Source organism: Tauraco erythrolophus, chromosome 19, assembly GCF_009769465.1.
Source record: "Tauraco erythrolophus isolate bTauEry1 chromosome 19, bTauEry1.pri, whole genome shotgun sequence".
NCBI lineage: Eukaryota > Metazoa > Chordata > Aves > Musophagiformes > Musophagidae > Tauraco > Tauraco erythrolophus.
This window is the reverse complement of record NC_141483.1, coordinates 4,835,800-4,855,315: the sequence shown is the minus strand read 5'-3', so window position 1 is coordinate 4,855,315 and position 19,516 is coordinate 4,835,800. Positions and strand designations below refer to the sequence as shown.

Sequence of the window (19,516 nt, the reverse complement as noted above, 5' to 3'; positions counted from 1 at the left end):
AAAACCATTGCAGTCTGGTTGACTGGTGCTCATTTTTCATGTGGGGACCTAGGGTATAAACACGATCAGCTATCGGGTTAACACTATGTACCACTGACTTGTTTAGTGCGAATAAACCCAGGGGTTCACAGAGTGATTTTTGGTTTAATTGGATTGGACTCTATTAAAGAAGTTAGTATGTTACTTTGCATCCCCTCGTTTTGTCTGGTTTTTGAACAATTTAGCCACCTGTCCAAAAGGTGTGCAAATGAGAACCAGTAAATAAGACATTAATCCCTCTCTACACTGTACTGTACTCTCAGTGACCTGGGCTTTTTGGCTACAGTCGTGCTCTCCTGATCTGCCTCTGGTCAGGTTTGCAAAAGCCAGTCTTACTCCTTTCTTTTCCAAAGAAGAAGGGTTTCTACTATAAGAGGTGGGAATTGCAAACAGCATATCTTTGAAAAAGAATTGATTAGAAAATACAAAGAAGCTGGGCTCTAGGCTGTTGGAAGTTCCACCTAATCTGAAATACCACTTGTGCGGAAATAATGTCCTTTCTTGGCCCTCCCTTTCCTCCCGTGTAACTTGTCAAGGTCTTATGTACCAAGTCCAGGTATAAATGTTGTTTAACACAGGGTTAGGAGTTAGGAATAGTCTGAGTTATAATTATGGTTCTGCTGTTGATGCTCAAAGTCACATAGGACAGCTTACTGAATTTATTCCTTAATTTCCCATCTGTGAAGAGTCTTCTCTACATCACAATTGCTGTGAGGGTTAACAAGCAAAGGTTTAAGCAGTGGTTTGGTAAACTAAGTTGCTATGTGTGTTGAGTGTTTCTAGAAAGGCCGCTCCAAGAGCCCAAGTCCCACACCAAACTTGCATTATTTGAAATCTGAGCTGTCTCCATCATTAATGCAGTGCTGGAGCAGGATAGACCACCTCAGAGCAGGACCTCTATCCTCTGCAGGAGATACGTCTGTGTTAAATGTGAATGTAGCCACTAACTGCTGTTGTGCCACAACTTGCATTGCCCAGGTGCTCCTAATTCAAACCCTGCAGCTAATGCATAACTGAAATAAGACACGTTCCTGTTTTGTTTTTATGTTAGAAGTATAGAGCCTTTTGTAAGTGTAGAGATTTTGGAATGACATTTTAAATTCTACAGACTTAGAAGCCCCAGCTTCTCTCTTGTAAGAAGCTCCTTTTTTGTACTTGCTCTTGAGTATTATAAACCCAGGATGAATAATCAATGGCTTTCTCTTTATAGCACCAGCACTTTCTAAATTGAGAGCATATTGCAGTGGACTTGATGTTTTGCTATTAATCTGTGTTGAGAGACTGAAGACTGAGTTCTTCACCATTCATCTTCCCCCAGAATCCCTGGAATAGGTATGAGTCTCATGTAAAAGGGTGGGTGGGGGGGAAACAAACAAAAAACAAACAAAAAAAAACCCAACCGACCCACCTTCAAACTAAAGCTTCATGGAATTGCTACTGCTGTACTGGTAAGCTTAGTTGACAGTAGAAATAGGACATTTCAGGAAGGTAACAAAGCATTTTAAAACACCTTACAAATCTAGACCATGGTGAGACAACCCTGTAAACTGTCAAGCAAGTCAAGATGGAGCAGGCTTTCCAGTCAGCATAACAATTCACTGGGATTAGCAAGCGCAACTGCAGTCACTCTGGTTTACTAATAGCTCATACTTAAGCCACCAGGAAAATTTCTGTTGAATTGGGGCTGTGTAATGAAAGATACGAGAAGTTTGTGTCCCCAGTGTTCCCCTATGCACTCCAAAGAGGGTGCACTAGTTGTGAAATTCAGCTCTAAAGGCCAAGTCCAGAATAGGGGATATTTTCATCCTACATTTAGCTCCACTGACTTCAGTATCACTAGTGGGTTGAATTTTGGCCATGTGTATCAGGATTTAATTTTGAACGCTTCAGAATTTGACCTGATGAAACAAATGAAAAGCCTTGAACTAAAAAGGAAGCCTTCTAAAACACTAACTGTGCATTTTGCTTGTCGTAGCAAATGCTTAGTAAGTTGTTGTGAATACGCTGAATGAAAGCTGCTTACTTCTCAGTCTAGTGGACAGGGAAACAATTAGGCAGGAAGTTAACAATCCTGAAATGACAGCTCTAGATCATCCTAGTGCAAATGGGAGAGATTTGCAACAACACGGGAGACTGGTGCAGACTAGTGCCAGCAGTAGGTTGGGCAGATCTTCAGCAGTTGTGTGGTTTTGGAGCTCTTTGCTCCTTTGGGGGCACATTGTTCTGTTTTAGATAGTAATTTAATCTACATGCAAATTCCTTGTATTCTGTACTTTGGGAAATGTCTGCTTCTCATAGAACAGAAGACATCCAAACAGAAAACTCAGCCTCATAAGTTCAGAGTTGAAAAGAAAATACTTAACATGCCCTGGGCTGCAACATCACTTAACTTGTTTCTATTACATTTTTAATTGGCTTATCCATGTATAGATGATAGTTCTCTCATGGCTCAGACCCTTGTGTTTTAAGTATGATGAAAACATCTTCAACCATTTATAATCATAGAATCACAGAATGGTTTGGGTTGGAAGGGACCACAAAGATCATCTAGTTCCAACCCCCCTGCCATGGGCAGGGAAACCCTCCACTACACCAGGTTGCCCAAAGCCTTATCCAACCTGGCCTAAGCGTTAACGATAGACAAGAAAGGAATAGATGCTTATAGGTGAATGAGTGAAATAAAGATGCAGGGCTAAAAACCACTTCCATGTATGTTTAAGTGTTGTGTTGAATGTAGGGGCACAGACATATCATCAGGCTGCTTTTGTTGCCTGAATTAATTCATTTTTATGTACTGTTAATCTACAACAAATGCAAGGTAAAGCAATTTTATGTGAATTTATTCCATACTGAGTTAAATTAAGTGGCTAGATGTGTGCTAGATGTGTGCAAATAGACTTACTAGTGTGGGTCACTTGATCCATGGTAATGTGGTGCATGTGAGCTCTCAATCTTAAGTGATTTGCCCATGATAACATGGGAAATTGATAGCAGAACCAGAAATTGAACACAGATTTTTCCTTCTCTCAATCCAGTGCCTTAACTATAGTAGGGCAAAGTATTCTATGTTGGAGGGGATGATTATTTTGTTTGGTTTTTAAAGCCTAGAACTGTAAGATGGTGTGGAGTTGGTCTTCCTACCAATCTTTTGAATAATTGCAAATGCCCAGTCACAGTTTTAGACCTATTTGAGTGCCAGTGACTTAGGGAATATTTATTGTTTCCCATGTATTCCCTGAAATTATTATTCCTCCCTCAACTGCTTTCAGCAGTAAAGAATGACTTGAATAGAAGAGCTGTGTAACTGAATGTCTATCTAACTCAACTAATTGAATTGATAGTATGAAAGCTAACCTAGATTTTGTAGGCTCTGTTGTAACTTTAGTGTCTTGTTTTTTCACTAAATCTTTGTTCCTAGAAATCAGTATCTGAATTTATGTCTTGAGTCTGGAGTGGGGTACCACTTTCAGCTTTATTTTTTTTCTAAGGTGCTTGCTTGAGGAAGTAGATGCCAAAGTAAATGTCAAAGGAACTCCAGACTTCAGTGTTGGAAGAATGAACGGAGAGCAAGAGCTCTCTTTGGGTTTCATGAGAGATAAATGGACAAAGTAAAAAACAGCTACCAAAATTTAAAGTAATGAAACAGGAAAGGCTTTTCTTTATCACCCACAAAAATAATCAGATATTTTCAATTGTTCAGTGTGGCAGAAACTCTGAGAGCAAGTGTTGAACAAAACCATGGAATGTGTTGGCTTCTTCAGCATTATGAATATGCCTTAACAGCATTATGAATATTTTAATGTAAATTAAGCCAGCTTTGTACCATTCAACTTTTGCCTGGGCACAGTACCTGAGTTTTAATTGAACAGAACATAACCTCACAGTGAATCTCTGAGCTTATGCTCTCAGTTCCACCCCGAGAGACAAAACAAATGAGCAAAGAGGGGCGGGGGGGGGGAAAGAAAACTTAAAAGGGCAAACAGATTCTGGAAGATTCCCATGCTTCCTGAGAGAGTCCTGTTTTTTATCCTGAACATCCTTTTCAAAACAAGATCTTTCAGTTGTTGTGAATGAGCCTTTGGGACCAGATTTGGCGTTCAGCCCAATCTGCTGGTCCGTGGCCCTGTAAGGAGGCAGTGTGTTCTGGAGCACTGAGCGGGACCCGGAGGGAAGGGTGCTTCTGGGCTGCAGCCTGAGGCCACACTGACTGTTGCAGAGTCAGCAGCAGCAACATTGGCATAATGTCATCCTGCCTGCTCCCTTGACATCTTCACCCTCCACACATTCCTGTGCCAGTGTGTACCTACTCAGATGTGTACAGCTCTGTAAATAACTGTGTTAGCTAGAAAACAAGCCAGAGAACTATTTGGCTAAAAAGAAAAACAAGCAAACAAACAAAAAAACACCACAAACTTAGAAATAGTAATGTGACATAGCTGCAAAGTGGTGGTGAACAGGAGCAGGAACCCTGGCTGTACGGGGTTGTGGTGATGGCTGGAATGATTAAAGCATGTTAGTGAAAAACCACAGTTGTTTGCTCTGTGGTAGTGGATAATGACTGCTTCTTCGTAAAGAATTAACACCTTGTGTCATCTCTAGCCTCTTCCTGTGTTTCGTTCCCATCTATGAAATGAGATTATGATAATCCTTGGTAAGAATGTTTCAAGATTTGATTGACTTGCCAAATTGTGCTGCACAATTGTGCTACTCAACTTTGCTACAAACATTTGGCCCCACTGACTTCAGGTGTAATGCAGTTAAAAAAACATTTGGCCACATTTTTCCTGAAAGGTGAAATACGGATTAAAGACTGCCTGGCACTGTTGATCTGCTCTCAGGGTTTATGTGAATGAAGCTTTTCCTGGGTGGCCTCTCTACTTGTGCTGCAGTTTTGGAGACCTGGAAGTGCTCTGAGCTGAGATGTGCTGAAGGAAGGAGGTAGCTGGTGTATCACTGATGTTCCAGTGACTCCCTCCCAGCTCCTGGGCTCCATGTGGACCATGGGGTCACTTCATACAGCCACTGGCTGCCATAAATGCTCTTGAGCTTCCTGCAGTCACATAGTGAGCTTGGGTAAGTGCTTTTATAATAAATCAGTCTCATGCTTGCTAATAGCTCTTTTGGCTGCTGTGTCTACAAACTGGTGCCTTCTCCAGGCAATTTTTACATGCCCTCTGCAAACTTGTCAGAGTGACTGCTGGCTCTTGAAAGAATCAACGAAGCCTTGCTCTTGGGCTCAGAATTTCTCTTCAGTACTGTTGTAATCTAAAAGTTTGCTGCAATTAGTGCAAAGACACAGTATAAGAGAGAAAATAAAAGGCTGTTCTCAGATGTCCTGTAGAGTGAACAACTGAAACATGAGTGTGGGATGAGCCAGGAAAACTGGCGTTTTTCCCTGGCTGCACACCGTATGGAAGAGACAGTGCCTTGGAAGGGAAGGAGCAGAAAAGTTTGCCATTGGCTCTGATGAATCCCAATCCTGCTTCTGCTGAAGTTGTTGGGAATCCTCCCATTGTCTTCAGTGTGAGCAAGAAAGGATCTTAGGTGAGGATGGATGACTCTTTCCCTACTTGAATGAAGTCTCTTGCCTATTTATGGGCCTGCTTCTATTGAAACCGAGCCTGTTTTAGCCTTTTTGGGTTCTTAGGGACCTGTTTGTATAAAGCAACTTACCTACCTATCTTTTTTTTTTTTTTCTATTGTGTGTATTTTTTGTATGTTCTGTTGGAAGGTGAAGCCTCTGTAGAAGGGGATACAAAAACTGATTTTTAAATAGTAATAAACCAAAAGAGAATTAAACTCTGCACGCTGCATGCATTCATTTCCTGGAGACGGAGAGTAGAGACCATGGGTGCACAGAGAGGCAGGCCGTATTTCTCATATCTCAAAGTCTTCCTCTTTTCAGAGGCAGTTCCTGCCTTTGCCCATCTCCACAGCTCTATATGAAAACCCATACTGTCATGGGCAGGTTGCAACATTCTGTATCAGGATGGCCTTATTTTGACTAGAAAATCCTTTCTCTGGAGCTGTGCAATGAGATTTCTTACATTCTTTTAGCATAAGTGGATGGGGTAATACGTATGTCCGTGAAATTCAGTATTGTCCTCATTGAATACCTGGAAGGCTGTGAAAATAAAAACGAGATGGGATATGTAAATTTATTTTTGTAATGCTTCTGGCCTGCCTACCTCAGGTGCTAGGTGATTAGTCAAATGCGCTGTGTTCCAACTTAACACCATTATATTCTAAAGAAGTAAGTCCTGGTGAAACTTTACTAAGCCTTTGTTCCTTCCTGGTCTTTTTGCCTTGTGGCCTTACCAGTTTGAGCCCTATCTTTCTTATAGAATGGCAAACTCAAGACCAAAATGACAACAGAGGTTTGCGCTATTCTGTAAACATACTTAAGGAACAGAGTCTTTGCTTTTGTAAATAGATGTAAAAAAGTCCACATGCATATGTAAGAGTCAGGAAAAAGGCTATCTCTGCATGCCTATGGCATGTGTGCAACCCAAAGAGACAATATAAGAGGTTTGTCTTTCTACACAGGAAAGAAAGGGCAACTTCCCAAAATAAACAACTCCTCCCACAGCCTTCAGGCAAACACCTGTGGAGAGAGGTCTTTCACAGGACCTATGTGCCAAGGGTTTTATCTGCTTTCAGGTCAGCTAAGCAAATAAAAATCCAGAGGTGAGAGCTCTGCATTGTAAATGTCCTGGGCTTTTATGGGGAAACACTGGAAGCTCTATTGAAAGGTTTGGTCTCTGCTTCTCTGCTCCCATGTTGAATTACAAAACTCTGCTCTTATGTTGATGACTCCGATCCCAGTCCCAAACCCCTAGATAGACAGGAAACATATATTTTTGAGTATTTTTTTATATGTACAAGTTACAACCTTACTGCCTTTCTGTTGGCATGGGATATGGGTTGCTTGCATGTAATGAGTGGTTTTGCTATTTAGATGGTGTATTTTCTGCAGGTACTGGAGGGTTTGCATATTTAAGTGCAACTGTGTAACCTCATGCTTTCCACAATGGAATCTAACTCTTACTTTGATAATATTTCATGATTATCAACGTTTAAACAGCAGAGTTTTGGGCTGTCACTTCTGTTTTACTGTGAAAACAGCTTCCATGATGAGTGAGAGACTGGTAGACCGATCCAATTCACTGGAAGTTAATTTAAACAGATACCGGAACAGAAATCTTTATTCCCTTTGACTCAACTCTCCAGATATTTTGGTGCTGCCTTTTTCATGTTTCTCATATGCAGATAAACCATTATTTTTAGATGGATGCTTTCTAACAAGAGTGAACATTGGTTTATCTGACTGCTTAGGTTTGCTAGTTACTGCTGTGCACAGCAGTGAATTAAGAAACAAGAAAGCTATGAAGGTACTTTTATACCTTAAAGAAACAAACAAAGAAAACAACACATTCTGGTTTTCTTCCTACATTAATGCTTATTTGTGCTTTTCATCTAAGTCAGCACTACACATGCAGAACTTCAGAACATTTTAAGACCTTCCATGCATGATTCCTTCCCCTTGAATACCGTTTCATAAGGTATGTATTGCATGTCTGAAGCTTTCAAAGCACTTTGCAGACATTTAATCCTTTCTGCCTCTGTGACAGTAGTATTAACACGGGAAACTGAGGCAGAAGCTTGCCTAAGACGAAGCAACAAATCAGGAGAAGAATTTAGAGCAAGGCTCCTGTTCTTGGGTCTCAAAGACCTATGTGTTCTCTGAGTAAATCACAGTATCTTTCAAAATAACTTCCCTTCCTCCACCCTTAAAAATGCATGCTGTTTTTTGTCAATAGCAGCCTGCGTCTGTAGAAAAAAAAAAAACAACAGTGCAAGTGGGGGCTGAAACATCTTTAGACAGCTGTACCTTATTCCTAGCCATATTGCTACAGTTTTATGGGATCTTGCTAGGAGATACACCCACTGGATAGCAGGTAAAAGCAGTGTCTGTGATCCAGATACTGATTTCAGAATGCTCCAGCAAAGGAAGGAGCTAAGGGCCAGGATCCCAGCCGGGTTCTTTACAGCAGCCGCAATGGACCAGAGTGAACGCAGATGTCTGTGGGCAGTTGGGCCCATCAAAACCGCTGAGGGAATTGTGGAAAGGCACTGGGCAGTTTGTGACAAAAGGACAAAGAAGTGTTGCTGTTAGAGAGGACTCAGCGTGTGAAATTTCCTAAGTCAGTGATTGCCCAGAGTATTTAGTGCTAATCTCTTAATGCTAGAAAAGTGTAGCTGCAGTGCTTCTCCCCCAGTAAACAATAGGACCCCGATTGCCCTCCCGAGGCCTCTATCCTTTTATTACAGCCCACACAGAAAGCTCATCTGAGAAGTCACTTTGAGTTAGAAGAGCAAACTCTCTGAACCAGTCTGAACCAGTTCAAGCATCACATATGGTTGTTTTGCTTCTGCAGACTTCCTTGTTAGTCCTTGGAGGCTGTGGCTGGCATTTACTTAGCAATAGCTCATGCTGTCAGATGAAGGGGGAGGGGAAAGCCTCTCCTTGAACATGTCAGCAGGGGGATGCAACAGAGCCATCAGATATTTCCCTCTGTCGCTCTACACTGACTCCTTTGTAGTGACTGTCTCAATTTTTGGTTATACTCGGCTCAGTTTCATAAACTCAGCATCTGATGCTTTTGTTGCAGCCCTGATGTTTTCTTTTTTTTTCCTCCTATTCAGGTTGTTTCTAGGTTAGGAATAAAAAAAAAATCAGTATTTGTTTCTGACTCCTACATCATTGCTTGCAGAAGGCTTTTTACAGGTGAGACCTACAGTTATTTTCATGATCCGAACAGAGGCAACAAAGGAGTAAAAAGCTCTGCTTTTGTTGGAGTTGCAAGTACTGAATAGTGTTTAGTAGCATTTGATGCTTTATTTTAAGATTCAAACACAAATTGCTCTAATAGTCTGTTTGAGGCGGATGAGGCCTCAGAATGTGCTATCTTCATTCCTGGGCGTTGCAATTCATGAAGGTAGCAGAAAAACGGGAGAAGTGAGGAACTGGAATGAAAAAAACATTTAGAAAACTAGTTTTGAGGAAAAATTGAAGGAATTCTTTTGGTTTGCCTAGAAAGAAGAAAGGGGAAGTTACGGGAACATGACACATGCCCTGTTCCAAGAAGGGCAATGGTCAACTTTTTCCATTTTAAGCAATCCATGTTAATTTGTCTAGGAAAGAATACTTAGAAAATTGATTTTTCTTACTCCGCCCACTATCTTATTTAGTAAGATTAAGTAATAAAGCATGTTAGTTGTTTTGTAGGAGGGTAGACGAACTTTCGCCTGTGAAGATCTGAGCATACTTGGCTGTGGCCAGAGAAGGAGGGTGGGCTTGATGACTTCTTACAGGGTCCTTCCAGAGCTATACATCTGTGGCTGCCTCCCTTTGCACAGCATGCTGTGCTGTATGTTAGCTTCCTTGTATTTTTCTTCTTTAAGAAAAACTTTCCATACACTTTTGATTTTTCTGCAGGGTGAAAATGTAGAACAAACAAACAAGAAAGAGCAGTTGACAGACAGGAGAGAGAAAAAGCAGACATCGTTCATTCTGGAACCTGTATAAAGTAAACAGCAGAAAGGTACCAGCTCGCAGCTGAAACTGGTTCACACTGAGTTTAGGAAGGATGCTTAATGTCCCTTGTTCCTAAAAATAGCTTGTGTATTCTCCTGTGAAGTGTTTGTGGGTGTGTGGATGTGTTGTGGTACATGTATGTGTATATATACCTACAGACTTACACATGTAAACTATGTCAGGGTGTAGTTGCAGAGCTATTAGGTTACTTATAGTTTGGGTAGTTACTTCAAAATCAAGTCCTAGGAAGTAATGTCAGGTTTAATCTCTAAAAGTGTAGCAAGAAGAGCAAACCCATTCCCAAAGAGCAGAAAGAGCAATTGAGTCTGCCTTTGACAGCTACCACCTGGCATCCTATTAAACTTAACTCTGTGAAACTGCCAGGCATAAATCTTCCCTCATCCTGGAGAAAGCTAGAGATGAAAGAGAAAAAAATATGCTTAGAAGTCAGTCGTGGAAAAGACTTTGATCTTTATCATTAATATGAAGGTTTTTGCATTGCTCCCAGATTCCTCATTGTCCTTCTGTGGACAAGAAACTCAAATTGTTTGCTGGAACTTGGCTGGGTGTAATGAGAAGTGCAAATGTATCTTGTTACATAACAGGAGAGAGAGCTGGGAAGGTCTGAGAATGGGTTGGTTCCGCAGAGATTACTGCCCAGCCCGTAGTTCTTGGATCAGTACGTAAAGGAGGAGGTGCTTTCTGTGCAAGATGGCACAGAAGCGTGTGTTAGTCTCATGAAATGAGCTAAAAGAAATTAATTGTACAGGTTGGCAGCCCTATGCAAACTGTTTTGAACAGGCTGTGCCTCTGGACGCATGTGTGGCCCTGCAGTTTCCGACAGAATGGAATTTGTCCCATAAAATCTCTTATGAAGAGCCCTTATTAAAAATCCTTGCTTACTCCAGTCGGAGTAAGCCTGCACAGAGTAACTGGAGAGCATAAGGAATGCAGTAACTGAGCCTCTGTGCAGACAATGAGCATAACGCCATCCAGCAGACATTTTAGCTGGTCATTTGGTTGGTCAGGACTGACACACACGGTTGGTTTTTTGTTGTTTTTTTTTAACAACCTGGGTGCAGTTTTTTTCATCTGACATTATTAAACTAAATTTACTGTAGTGTTAAATCATATTGTTAAAGTGTGAACCACACACAAGTGCTAAGACTTATGGTTTCATGTTCAGTGGTAGTGCTGCTCAGCTGATGTGTTTTCCTCATTACCTCTCTGTCATGCTGGTACATTTGGTTTTTTTTGGCTCCATTGTGGACTGGGCGCAGCAGGCGACATGGCAGTAAAGGGTTAATATGTGCATGACCTGGTAAGAAAAGAGCAAAAGTAGGTTTGGATCAGCACCTGAGCCTGCTTGTCACACAAGTACCTGTAGCAGCCTGACAGAGAGCACTGCCAGGATGGAAAGTGCTCTGGGAGTGGAAGGGAAGGACCACTGCTCCAGCCAGCACTGCTCCAAAAAGTGATTCATCAAAACGCATGGAGCTTCCTGGCATAGAAATACTTTTTATGTGTTCAATGTTTTCCATATGATTTCAGAGCATTTTAAAAGAAGGGAACTTCCCTGTCCCCTTCTGAGGAGGAAGGTTTGATTGTACCTCTTGTAACAGAAAGGAAGGGAAAGCGCCAAGCGGTGAAGCAGCAGTAGAGTGGCCAAGGTCAGAAGGAGCTCTGTGGGAAAGCCAGAAATAGCACCTTGTGCTGCTGGCCTGTGCCTTGGCTACAAAACCATCAGCTGGCCCAGGCCACCTTTGGGAGCTCATTGTCAAACAGGGCCAAGTATTCAGCTGCTTGTTTTTCACTGGTGTAAAATAGAAACATTGCTGATCCCTGCAGATGTTTGTGTACAGTCACTGGAATTCCAGTATCTGAATACCTCTGCCTGTTTGGAAACAGAAATATCTACTGGAACCCATTTGAAATGTCTGCAGAGAGGCTTTACCATGGTGGCTGGATGCCTGGAGTATAATTACTCTAAAGCATTTAGGGGCTGTTTACTTTGTTTTTCTATAAGCAGGCACAGCTCTTGCAGTATGTGCAGTCAAAGGAAAGCAATCGATTAGCAGAGGTGAGAATTCACCTTTCACGTGGAGGTGCACCTCTTCCGTGGTGGTAGCGAGCACCCCTCCTCGCACACCGTCTCTCTCCGTAGAGCCAAGGGAACCCAAAGGGACAATGAGGGCAGCACAATGTGGCCCTTTGTGGTAGTTCTCTAGGGGAGACAGCAACTTTAGGTCCCTGAAGACAAACACTTTCCCTGCCTCTGCGCTGTTTAAGCCTAGTTCTGTGTCGTGAGTCTCTTCTTCTGGGAAGAATTTCCTGCGGCTGTAGGGGCCAGGCCCGGGGACACGGAGCTGCGCTCCGGGAACGTTTCCCCGTGTTCCTCCCGAGCCAAAGGGCGCCCGTGGTATCGAGCACCCATCGCAGTCCCCGCTCCCGGGGTTCCGGGGCTCGGGACTGTCTGCGGACGCGCCGGAGCAGCCGCAGCTTCCCCGCAGCCCCGAGCCCTGCGTCGCGGAGGCCGCCCCTTCGCCTCCCGGGGATCCCCGACGGGCCGGGAGCCGCCCGGGGGCGGGCGGCGGCAGCGTTAGGACCCGGCGGCGGCTGCAGGGCGGGGTGGGGGGGCGAAGCGAAGCGCAGCCCGGCGGTTGTTTACCGCGGAGGCGAGAGCCGGGCAGGGCTCGCCGCGGAGCCGAGCTGCGCGCTGCGGCTGGCGGCGGCTCCTCGCCCTCCGCGCCGAGGATGCTGCGCGGGGGCCCGCGGCGAGCGGCGGGGCTGGGCGCCGTGCTGCTGGGCTCGCTGCTGCTGGCGGCCGCCCGGGGCGCCGAGGGTGAGCGTCGGCCCGGCTTTGTTGTGGGGGACAAAGACCGGCCCCGGGGAGGGGGGAAGACCCCCTGGAGAGGGCGGGAGGGACCGGCCCCGCATCCGCGGGGGGCGTGCTGGGGAGCGGGCCGGGGCGGCGGGGGCTGCCCGGCCCGCCCGCGTAGCCTGGCCTCGTCTCTCCGCAGAGTGCCTCCGCGGCAACGGCGCGTCCTACCGCGGAAGCCGGCGAGTGGCCTCCGGCGGCGCCCCGTGCCTCAACTGGCTGGCGGTGCGGAGCGGCCCCGGCGCCGCGCTCCCGGCAGGTGGGTGCGGGAGTCGGGGAGGGAGCGGGAGGGCCGGGGCAGCCGGTGGTGGGGGATATCGGGGGAGCAGGGCGCGGGGGGCGCCGGGGCCACGGCAGTCCCCGCGCTGACGGCCCGGTACGCTCCAGCAGTCGCCGAGGACCACAGCAGCTGCAGAAACCCGGACGGCGACGCCGCGCCCTGGTGCTACATCCGAGGCGCCGCTGGGGTCCCCGAGCGGAGACCCTGCGACATCGCCCAGTGCTCAGGTAGGAGCGGCACTACCCGCCTCCCCTTCTCCTCCTGCCCCTCCCCAGGCCATTGCCCTCCCCGGCCTGCGTCCTGCCGCTGGGGCCGGGTTTGTCCCCAGGGCGGGGTCCCCCCTGCGCATAAACAACTCTGGGCTATAGCAGCACCCACTGCCCCCCCCCCAGGAATGGAGTGTACCCGGGGCTCCCCTCCAGCCCTCCCCTGTGGGCACATCTGTCTCCCAGCTGTGCTTTGCTCCACCCCTAGAGCTTTTCTGTAAGTGCCAGAAAAGGCCTGTGCAGCACATTGCGCCCCCCCCCCGCCCCCCCCCATTTCACTGGTCACTGTAGGGCTCTGGCTGTGTTGTAAAAGGCTGAGGTCTGGGCATTTAGGAACTGCAGAGGTGTTGGACTACTACTGCGGGGCATGTTAAACAAGTGTCCTGCTGCTGAACGAGTGCTGGGGTGAATTTGGGTACAGATGGGGGTAAGGAACTTGGAGAAAATGAGAATTGAAGGGAGGACAGTAAGAAACGGAAGAAACGGAAAACCCCAAACACTGAATTCCTCCAGGATAGTTAAGATGGGAAATAGTTTGCCAAGAGAAGAGCTGTAGCTGAAGCCTGTTTCAGGGAGAGATGATGTCTGTATTGACTGAGGCCAAAGTAACCACTTGGGTTTTTTTTTAACTGTTTACTTATTTTTGACCCCCTTGAGATTTATGGACTCCGCTATCCCTCAAGATTGCTGTCCTTGCATGTAAACACTTTCCCATATGCATAAACTCTCCCCTTTTCTTCACTTTGCTTGTCTTTTGCCTGCTTTTCCCTAAAGATAGAGCAAAGCAAGTGTTCTGCTGCCAAGATCCTTACTCAGTCCTGCAGCTTTGGGATCAAGAGAATTAACCTGACCTTTCAGCCAATACACCATTTGCATGTTTAAGGGTTTTGGCTATTTTTGTGCCTCAGAGTGGGCACCTTTTTATTGTAGTCGTGTCCTACAGCTGCCCTTAGTTCAGCTTCTCTGGCTGACCCTACGTAAAGTCACTGTGCAGTGCACGAGACCCCGATTTCCTGTCTCTGACTCCCCTCTGCACTTCCATTTCATATTGCACTGAGGGCTCAAAATGGCTGCAGATAGAAAATTCACACGGAGTTACAGCCAGCTGGGGGGTGAGATCCAGGTGGAGAGAGTTTTCAGGTGTGGATGCATCTGTGCATAGCATTTCCAAAAAGTAGGGTGTTTTTGTTAAGGACAGGTAAAAGATACCTACTTTTCACTGTCACAGCTTTTATTGTGCTACAGCTTCCATTTTAACTGTATCCTGAAAGAAGAAGCTACCTTGAAAATCTTTCAATGCTGTTGATAAATCCACGAGGCTGGGAAGGAGTCTGTACTACGAGCATCCACCCTTGTGCACCTTTGGGCTCTAGCTGGGGAGGATCTTGCTGTACTTAGAGTAGTCGGTGGCTGTGCTGCCTGAAGTGTTGCTCTAACTCAGCCTGTCCACATCATGCTAAAGTCGTTTGCTACATAGCTGCAGAAGGGAGCTGGGTGAGAAGAATGTCCCCAGGTCATTTTCACACCAGCTGGAGTCTCCTTCCATCAAACCTTCCTGTGTCAGGAAGATTGAGGCAGAAGAGAGATAACTAGGCTCCTGGGAGATTTGGGATGGAGATAATCATCATCTTGTTCATGTCTGTTCAGCATGATTGAAGCTGCAGCCTGTATATTGATTTATGCACTAAATGAAGTCATTGTGCATCCCCTGGACTTATGCCCTGAACCTGGGTTTCGTTCTACTGTCTGACTTCTGTCTCGTCTGTGGTGGTGCCTAGCACTCTTAAAATAGGTTCATGTTGAAGCAAAGTGGAGGGAGGAGTACGTTTCTTGTCTGCCTTGGTAGGATTTCTGGCAACAACTTAAGAGGGAACAAGTGTTCATCAGTGTACTTCGAAGGCGGTTCAGTGATAGCAGTCTAGATCTGTCCCACTCACAAGGCACGTATTGTTTTGAAGCACTCATCAATGCTTTGTATTTTGTGTGTCTCTCAACAGATGATACAGCTGCCACAGCCCCAGTTCCTACAGCAGAAGTTGGTACTTCTCAGGAGGTTGACCAGGTGTTTGAACCGGCTGACAGCTTGCCCTCCCGGAGCGAGGCAGCCGCTGTGCAGCCCGTCATTGGCATCAGTCAGAGAGTGCAGATGAACTCCAAAGAAAAGAAGGACTTAGGGACACTAGGTACAAACCCAGGATCGTGTGATGGATCCATTCCTGTAATTCTGGCAGGACAGATTTGTTTTGAGGCTCTGAAAGCAATGCTATCGCTGGATCTACTGCCTCTAATTTTGCCTCTTTCTTCTTTTGTCTCTTCACAGGGTATGTGCTGGGGCTGATCATGATGGTGATAATCATTGCCATCGGAGCTGGCATTGTCCTGGGGTACATCTATAAGAGGTCAGTGGCTATTCTCCTTTGTCCAAAAGCTGATGTAGGCATGAAGCAATGTATATAGAGCAGGAATGTCTGAGCACCTGCGTACCCAACCAGATCCTAGTGAAAAAGCAGATAGAAACATAGGTTTTGATGTGGCACATTGCACAAGAGTTTTGCTTGTGGCACTGAGGAAAGAACTATTTAAGAGTTAATCCCATTCTTGTCCATTTCTGTGGTATTCTGTCCCATTTGAAGTTTCAAACTGCACTCTGTTTTTTGTTTTTGTGTGTGTGTGTGCACATGTGCCTTGATGCGGCTTTCTTGCATCCAGGGGAGCTGAATTTTACCTGAGAGCTGGTGAGAGCAGATCCCAGGTACCCTCACAGGAAGTTTCTTTTGTGATCAGAAAGAGAACAATCCTCCTAGCAGGCCACCTGTTCCCCTGTTTTCTCTAGCCCAGCTAGCTTTAGAAGAAAAACAATTGGCAAACTCTTTGCCACTTGTGCATTGTATCCTATGAAGCCGGATATCAAGTAGCACTTTTTTTTTTTGTGGAACAAAGTTCATTTTCGCAAAGCTCCTGTACACTTTAAGGTCAGTTTTGATTCACAGTTATGATTTGTTGAGCAGAAACGTTTCTGTAGCTCAGCAGCATTTGAGGTTAGTGGTTGTAAGAGACAGGGCAGGGTTAACAAACAGCAGGGAATGTCGCTGCAGCAAGTGAAGGCCCAGGCTCCCTCCTCCGGGAGGGTTTGTTCTGTAATTTGGCTGTTTGACAGCAGTCTGACACAACCAAGCAGAAGGAGCTCTTTCCCAAGCTGGGACATGTCCTTATGTAAGTGTTTATAATAAATACCGACCCAAAAAAAAAAAAAAAGCAACAGAGGGAGGAGTGTTACATAAGGGGCAAAACACAGAGCGCTGCTTGTTGAGGAATCTGATTTGAGGTGTCACTTCAGAGAATGCTGTCTCGTGTGCTGGCAGGAATGGCAGCCGCTGCTGCACGCTTGTCGGCGGCCTTGAAAAGCAGCCAAAATGCTTGTGTGCTGACAGGAAACCCCAGCAGCTCTGCGTGGTTGGGATCACATGCCCCAGGAGGAGCGAGTGGTGCCTGTCCCCCCTCGCTCCTATCTTGCGGGAAGAAGCAACAGACCGCTGTTGAGCTTTGTCCAAACGCAGCCTTGCTTCTTCAGTCCCAGAGAGCTCACAGCAGGGCTGTAGCACACATTTACTGTCTGTCTCTTCTTGCCTTGCTCTCAAAATTGCATGTGCAAGCTGGCGGTTTTGGGTAGGTGCGGTGAGAAACCTTTAATGGGTTTAGTAGCTTTTGGTATACATAGCTTTTCTGTAGACAACATGCTATTAATGCCTTCCATTTTCAAAGCAAGGCAGTTCTTCCTCAGTACAAATTACAGAGGTGTTGCCTCCCTTAGCAACAGGCTAAAGAGTGAGGTAGGTTTGAGGAGCTGGTTGTGGGGTTAAGCTGTTAGCTGCAGAGCTGGTTGTGGTATTAAGCTGTTACCTGCAGCGGCAGAAGGCAGGGCCAGCTCTGAAGTGAGCTTTAATGCTTTCAGGAATGGCTTAATGTGCTACACAGGTTGGTTTGCTGCAACAAAAGGCAGAATCTGTCACCACCTCTGGTATTTGTTTCTATCAGATGAAGCACGTTACCAAAGCTCTTTTCCACAGCAGTTGGCCCTGTGCTGTCTCACTGGTCCCCTGGGCCTGCACCAGGCAATGCTGTGGGACTATAAGGTAAAAGGATACATTGGTCAGCTCCATGGTTTGAAGGAGAAGCCTGGCTTTACAGTCATCATTTAGCTGTAGCAACACCAACGAATAAGCCAGTTTGAGAGAAGGACAGACTTCACTTGGCTGCTTATTTCTTAAAGATGCTCACGTGGGGTCCTCTCCTTACAGTAGGGATGTTTCTGGCCCTTTGTACGTAGCTGAAACATCTGCTTCTTAAAGAGCAGAGTCCGTTCTTTTCTACTGTACCACGTTTACTGAGACTCTGCCCGCAAGCAGCGGCACTCAGCCCAAGCACATAAAATGTTTGTGGTTTTTTTTTTTTAATCTAGGGGGAAAGACTTGAAGGAAAAGCATGAACAGAAAGTTTACGAGCGTGAAATGCAGCGCATCACACTGCCACTCTCAGCGTTCACCAATCCTGCCTGTGAGCTTGTAGATGAGAACACCATCGTGGTGCACACCAACCAGACGCCTGTGGAGGACACACACGATGGCAGTGGCCCACTCATGGGGCAGGCGGGTACTCCTGGTGCCTGAGCAGCTCGGGCAGGAGCGATACAGGCTGAGCAAAGCCTCCAGCTTCCCACTGTGAGTGCAGGGGTTGCGTGTGTTCATTTCTATTTTGTTTTCTTTTTGATGAAAGCCAGATGAAGGTGATGCAGAGGGACGGAGCAATGGGCTATTCATCATGATCTGTTTGAGGGACACCATTCAGTGCATGACCAGCTGGGGACTGGTGTGGTGGACCCTGCTGCTTCCTCCCACCTATCTCCATGGCATGCCAAGGAGCTGGGGGGGATGATGGGCCAGGCTCACACGTGGCCACAGATCCCATAGCCCAGAGTGTGTTCTTGGCTTCCTCTTTTTCTGTTCCTTTCCTATTTAACGGTGTGCACTGTTACTTAAGTTTCAGCCTGGAACCTCAGGAAGGAGCAGTACTGCAGGGACTGAGGGGAGCTTCACGTCAGATTTAGCTAGATAATTACACTCTGATTATAGTTCCTGCTTTTTTGCTTTAGTGGCTGAGAGCTGGAGACACTGTCCAGAATCCTCCTACTGGATCTGTGTTTTTTTCCAAGGAAGAGTTTATTTGAGAGAGGGCTTTGGCCAGGAGCAGTATGTTTAGCCCCAGTGTCAATTTGGAAAAGCTCTTGACAAATCCAGGTCTTCCAGGGCTGAGGCCACATCTCCATTCCCCTGTGGTGCTACACGCACAGCCACAGTTGTAGGTGGCCAGGTGGTCTGTGTGTCTTGCTCACTTACACAGATCAGGAGACCAAAGGCCAGCAGTAGATAGTTGTGGAGTGAAGAAAACAAACTGCCCTGCAGTTACCTACAGCAGATTGAGCACTGAGGATAGATAACATCCTCTTCTGAATTCACTTGGCTTTCTACAGAGCCAGCTCTGGACAGAGTGGCCAAGCCAGCTGTAGAGGTCACTCCAGCCATGATGCAGCAGCTCTTGCTCTAAGGGCAGGCCAGGCCAGCTGCTCTTGCAAGATCCCAGAGTTACAGCAAGGCTCCTGGCCCAGCCTCCACACACACTCAGCTTGTGCAGCAAGACTACTTGCTTACAGAGCCTGGCCCTATTAGAGAGGTTTTGTAACAACTTTTATTAGCATTTCAGGGGGTTTGGAAGGGGTAGTTGCTGCAGTGTCTCCCAAACAGCACCAAGGCAAGGCCAGTTCAGGGAAACATCCATCCCCTCCTCAGGGGATTCAAGCCATTCAAGTAAGTTTTCTAGCCATCTGCTTCATAGCTGTGGGCCTAACAGGGAGCAGCACTTGGCAGCAGGGGTTTTAGTGTTAATGTTTGATTCAGAAAAGGGAAACGTTTTATTTTTAAATGCCTTTGAATACCATTTCTTTGTAAAATGTTTTAAATACCTCATTATGAGAAGGTGCAGATTGTGCTACCTTGTATTAAAGCTTAAAAGACAAACGCTCTGTAGACCTGTGTGGACTGTGGCTCATCTGTACGTTCCTCTTGCCAGAGCAGCATCCTTTTGCTTGTTGCAGACTTCGAATTGAAGAGAAGGGAAAGAAGCCACTTCAGTTTGCCAGGCCCAAAGGTAAATCCCTACTAGCAGTGCCTCCACTCACCAGCACCAACAAGGGTCACGGAGCTTGTCTCCTTGCTGACAGCAGCTAGTCTTGGACTGAGACACTGTTCCTGAAAAGCAGCTGTGGGTGTGTGAGCCGTGCTGACTAAGCAGGCTGGCACGTGGGAAGACGGTCTCAGTTGCAGCCCCTTCCTGCACTGACACAGGTCAGTTCTGCTTTGGTGCTGCTCAGCAGCAGCTCCATCCCTGGGGGCCTTGCATTG

The 19,516-nt window shown here is 46.2% G+C and overlaps 1 protein-coding gene across 2 annotated transcripts; it reads left to right on the top strand.

The window, feature by feature from the left end:
* Positions 1–12,391: 12,391 nt before the first annotated feature.
* PIK3IP1 (phosphoinositide-3-kinase interacting protein 1) lies at positions 12,392–18,188 on the top strand. 2 transcript variants are annotated; one of them, XM_086623589.1, is made up of 6 exons: positions 12,392–12,479; positions 12,658–12,774; positions 12,906–13,031; positions 15,059–15,244; positions 15,382–15,460; positions 17,521–18,188. In XM_086623589.1, exons 1-6 carry the CDS (start codon positions 12,392–12,394, stop codon positions 17,726–17,728), a joined length of 804 nt encoding a protein of 267 aa, XP_086479715.1. In that variant the 3' UTR covers positions 17,729–18,188. The 2 variants fall into 2 exon arrangements, with proteins under 2 accessions (XP_086479715.1, XP_086479714.1); XM_086623588.1 differs by having other exon boundaries at positions 12,903–13,022.
* The last annotated feature ends 1,328 nt before the right edge of the window (positions 18,189–19,516 follow it).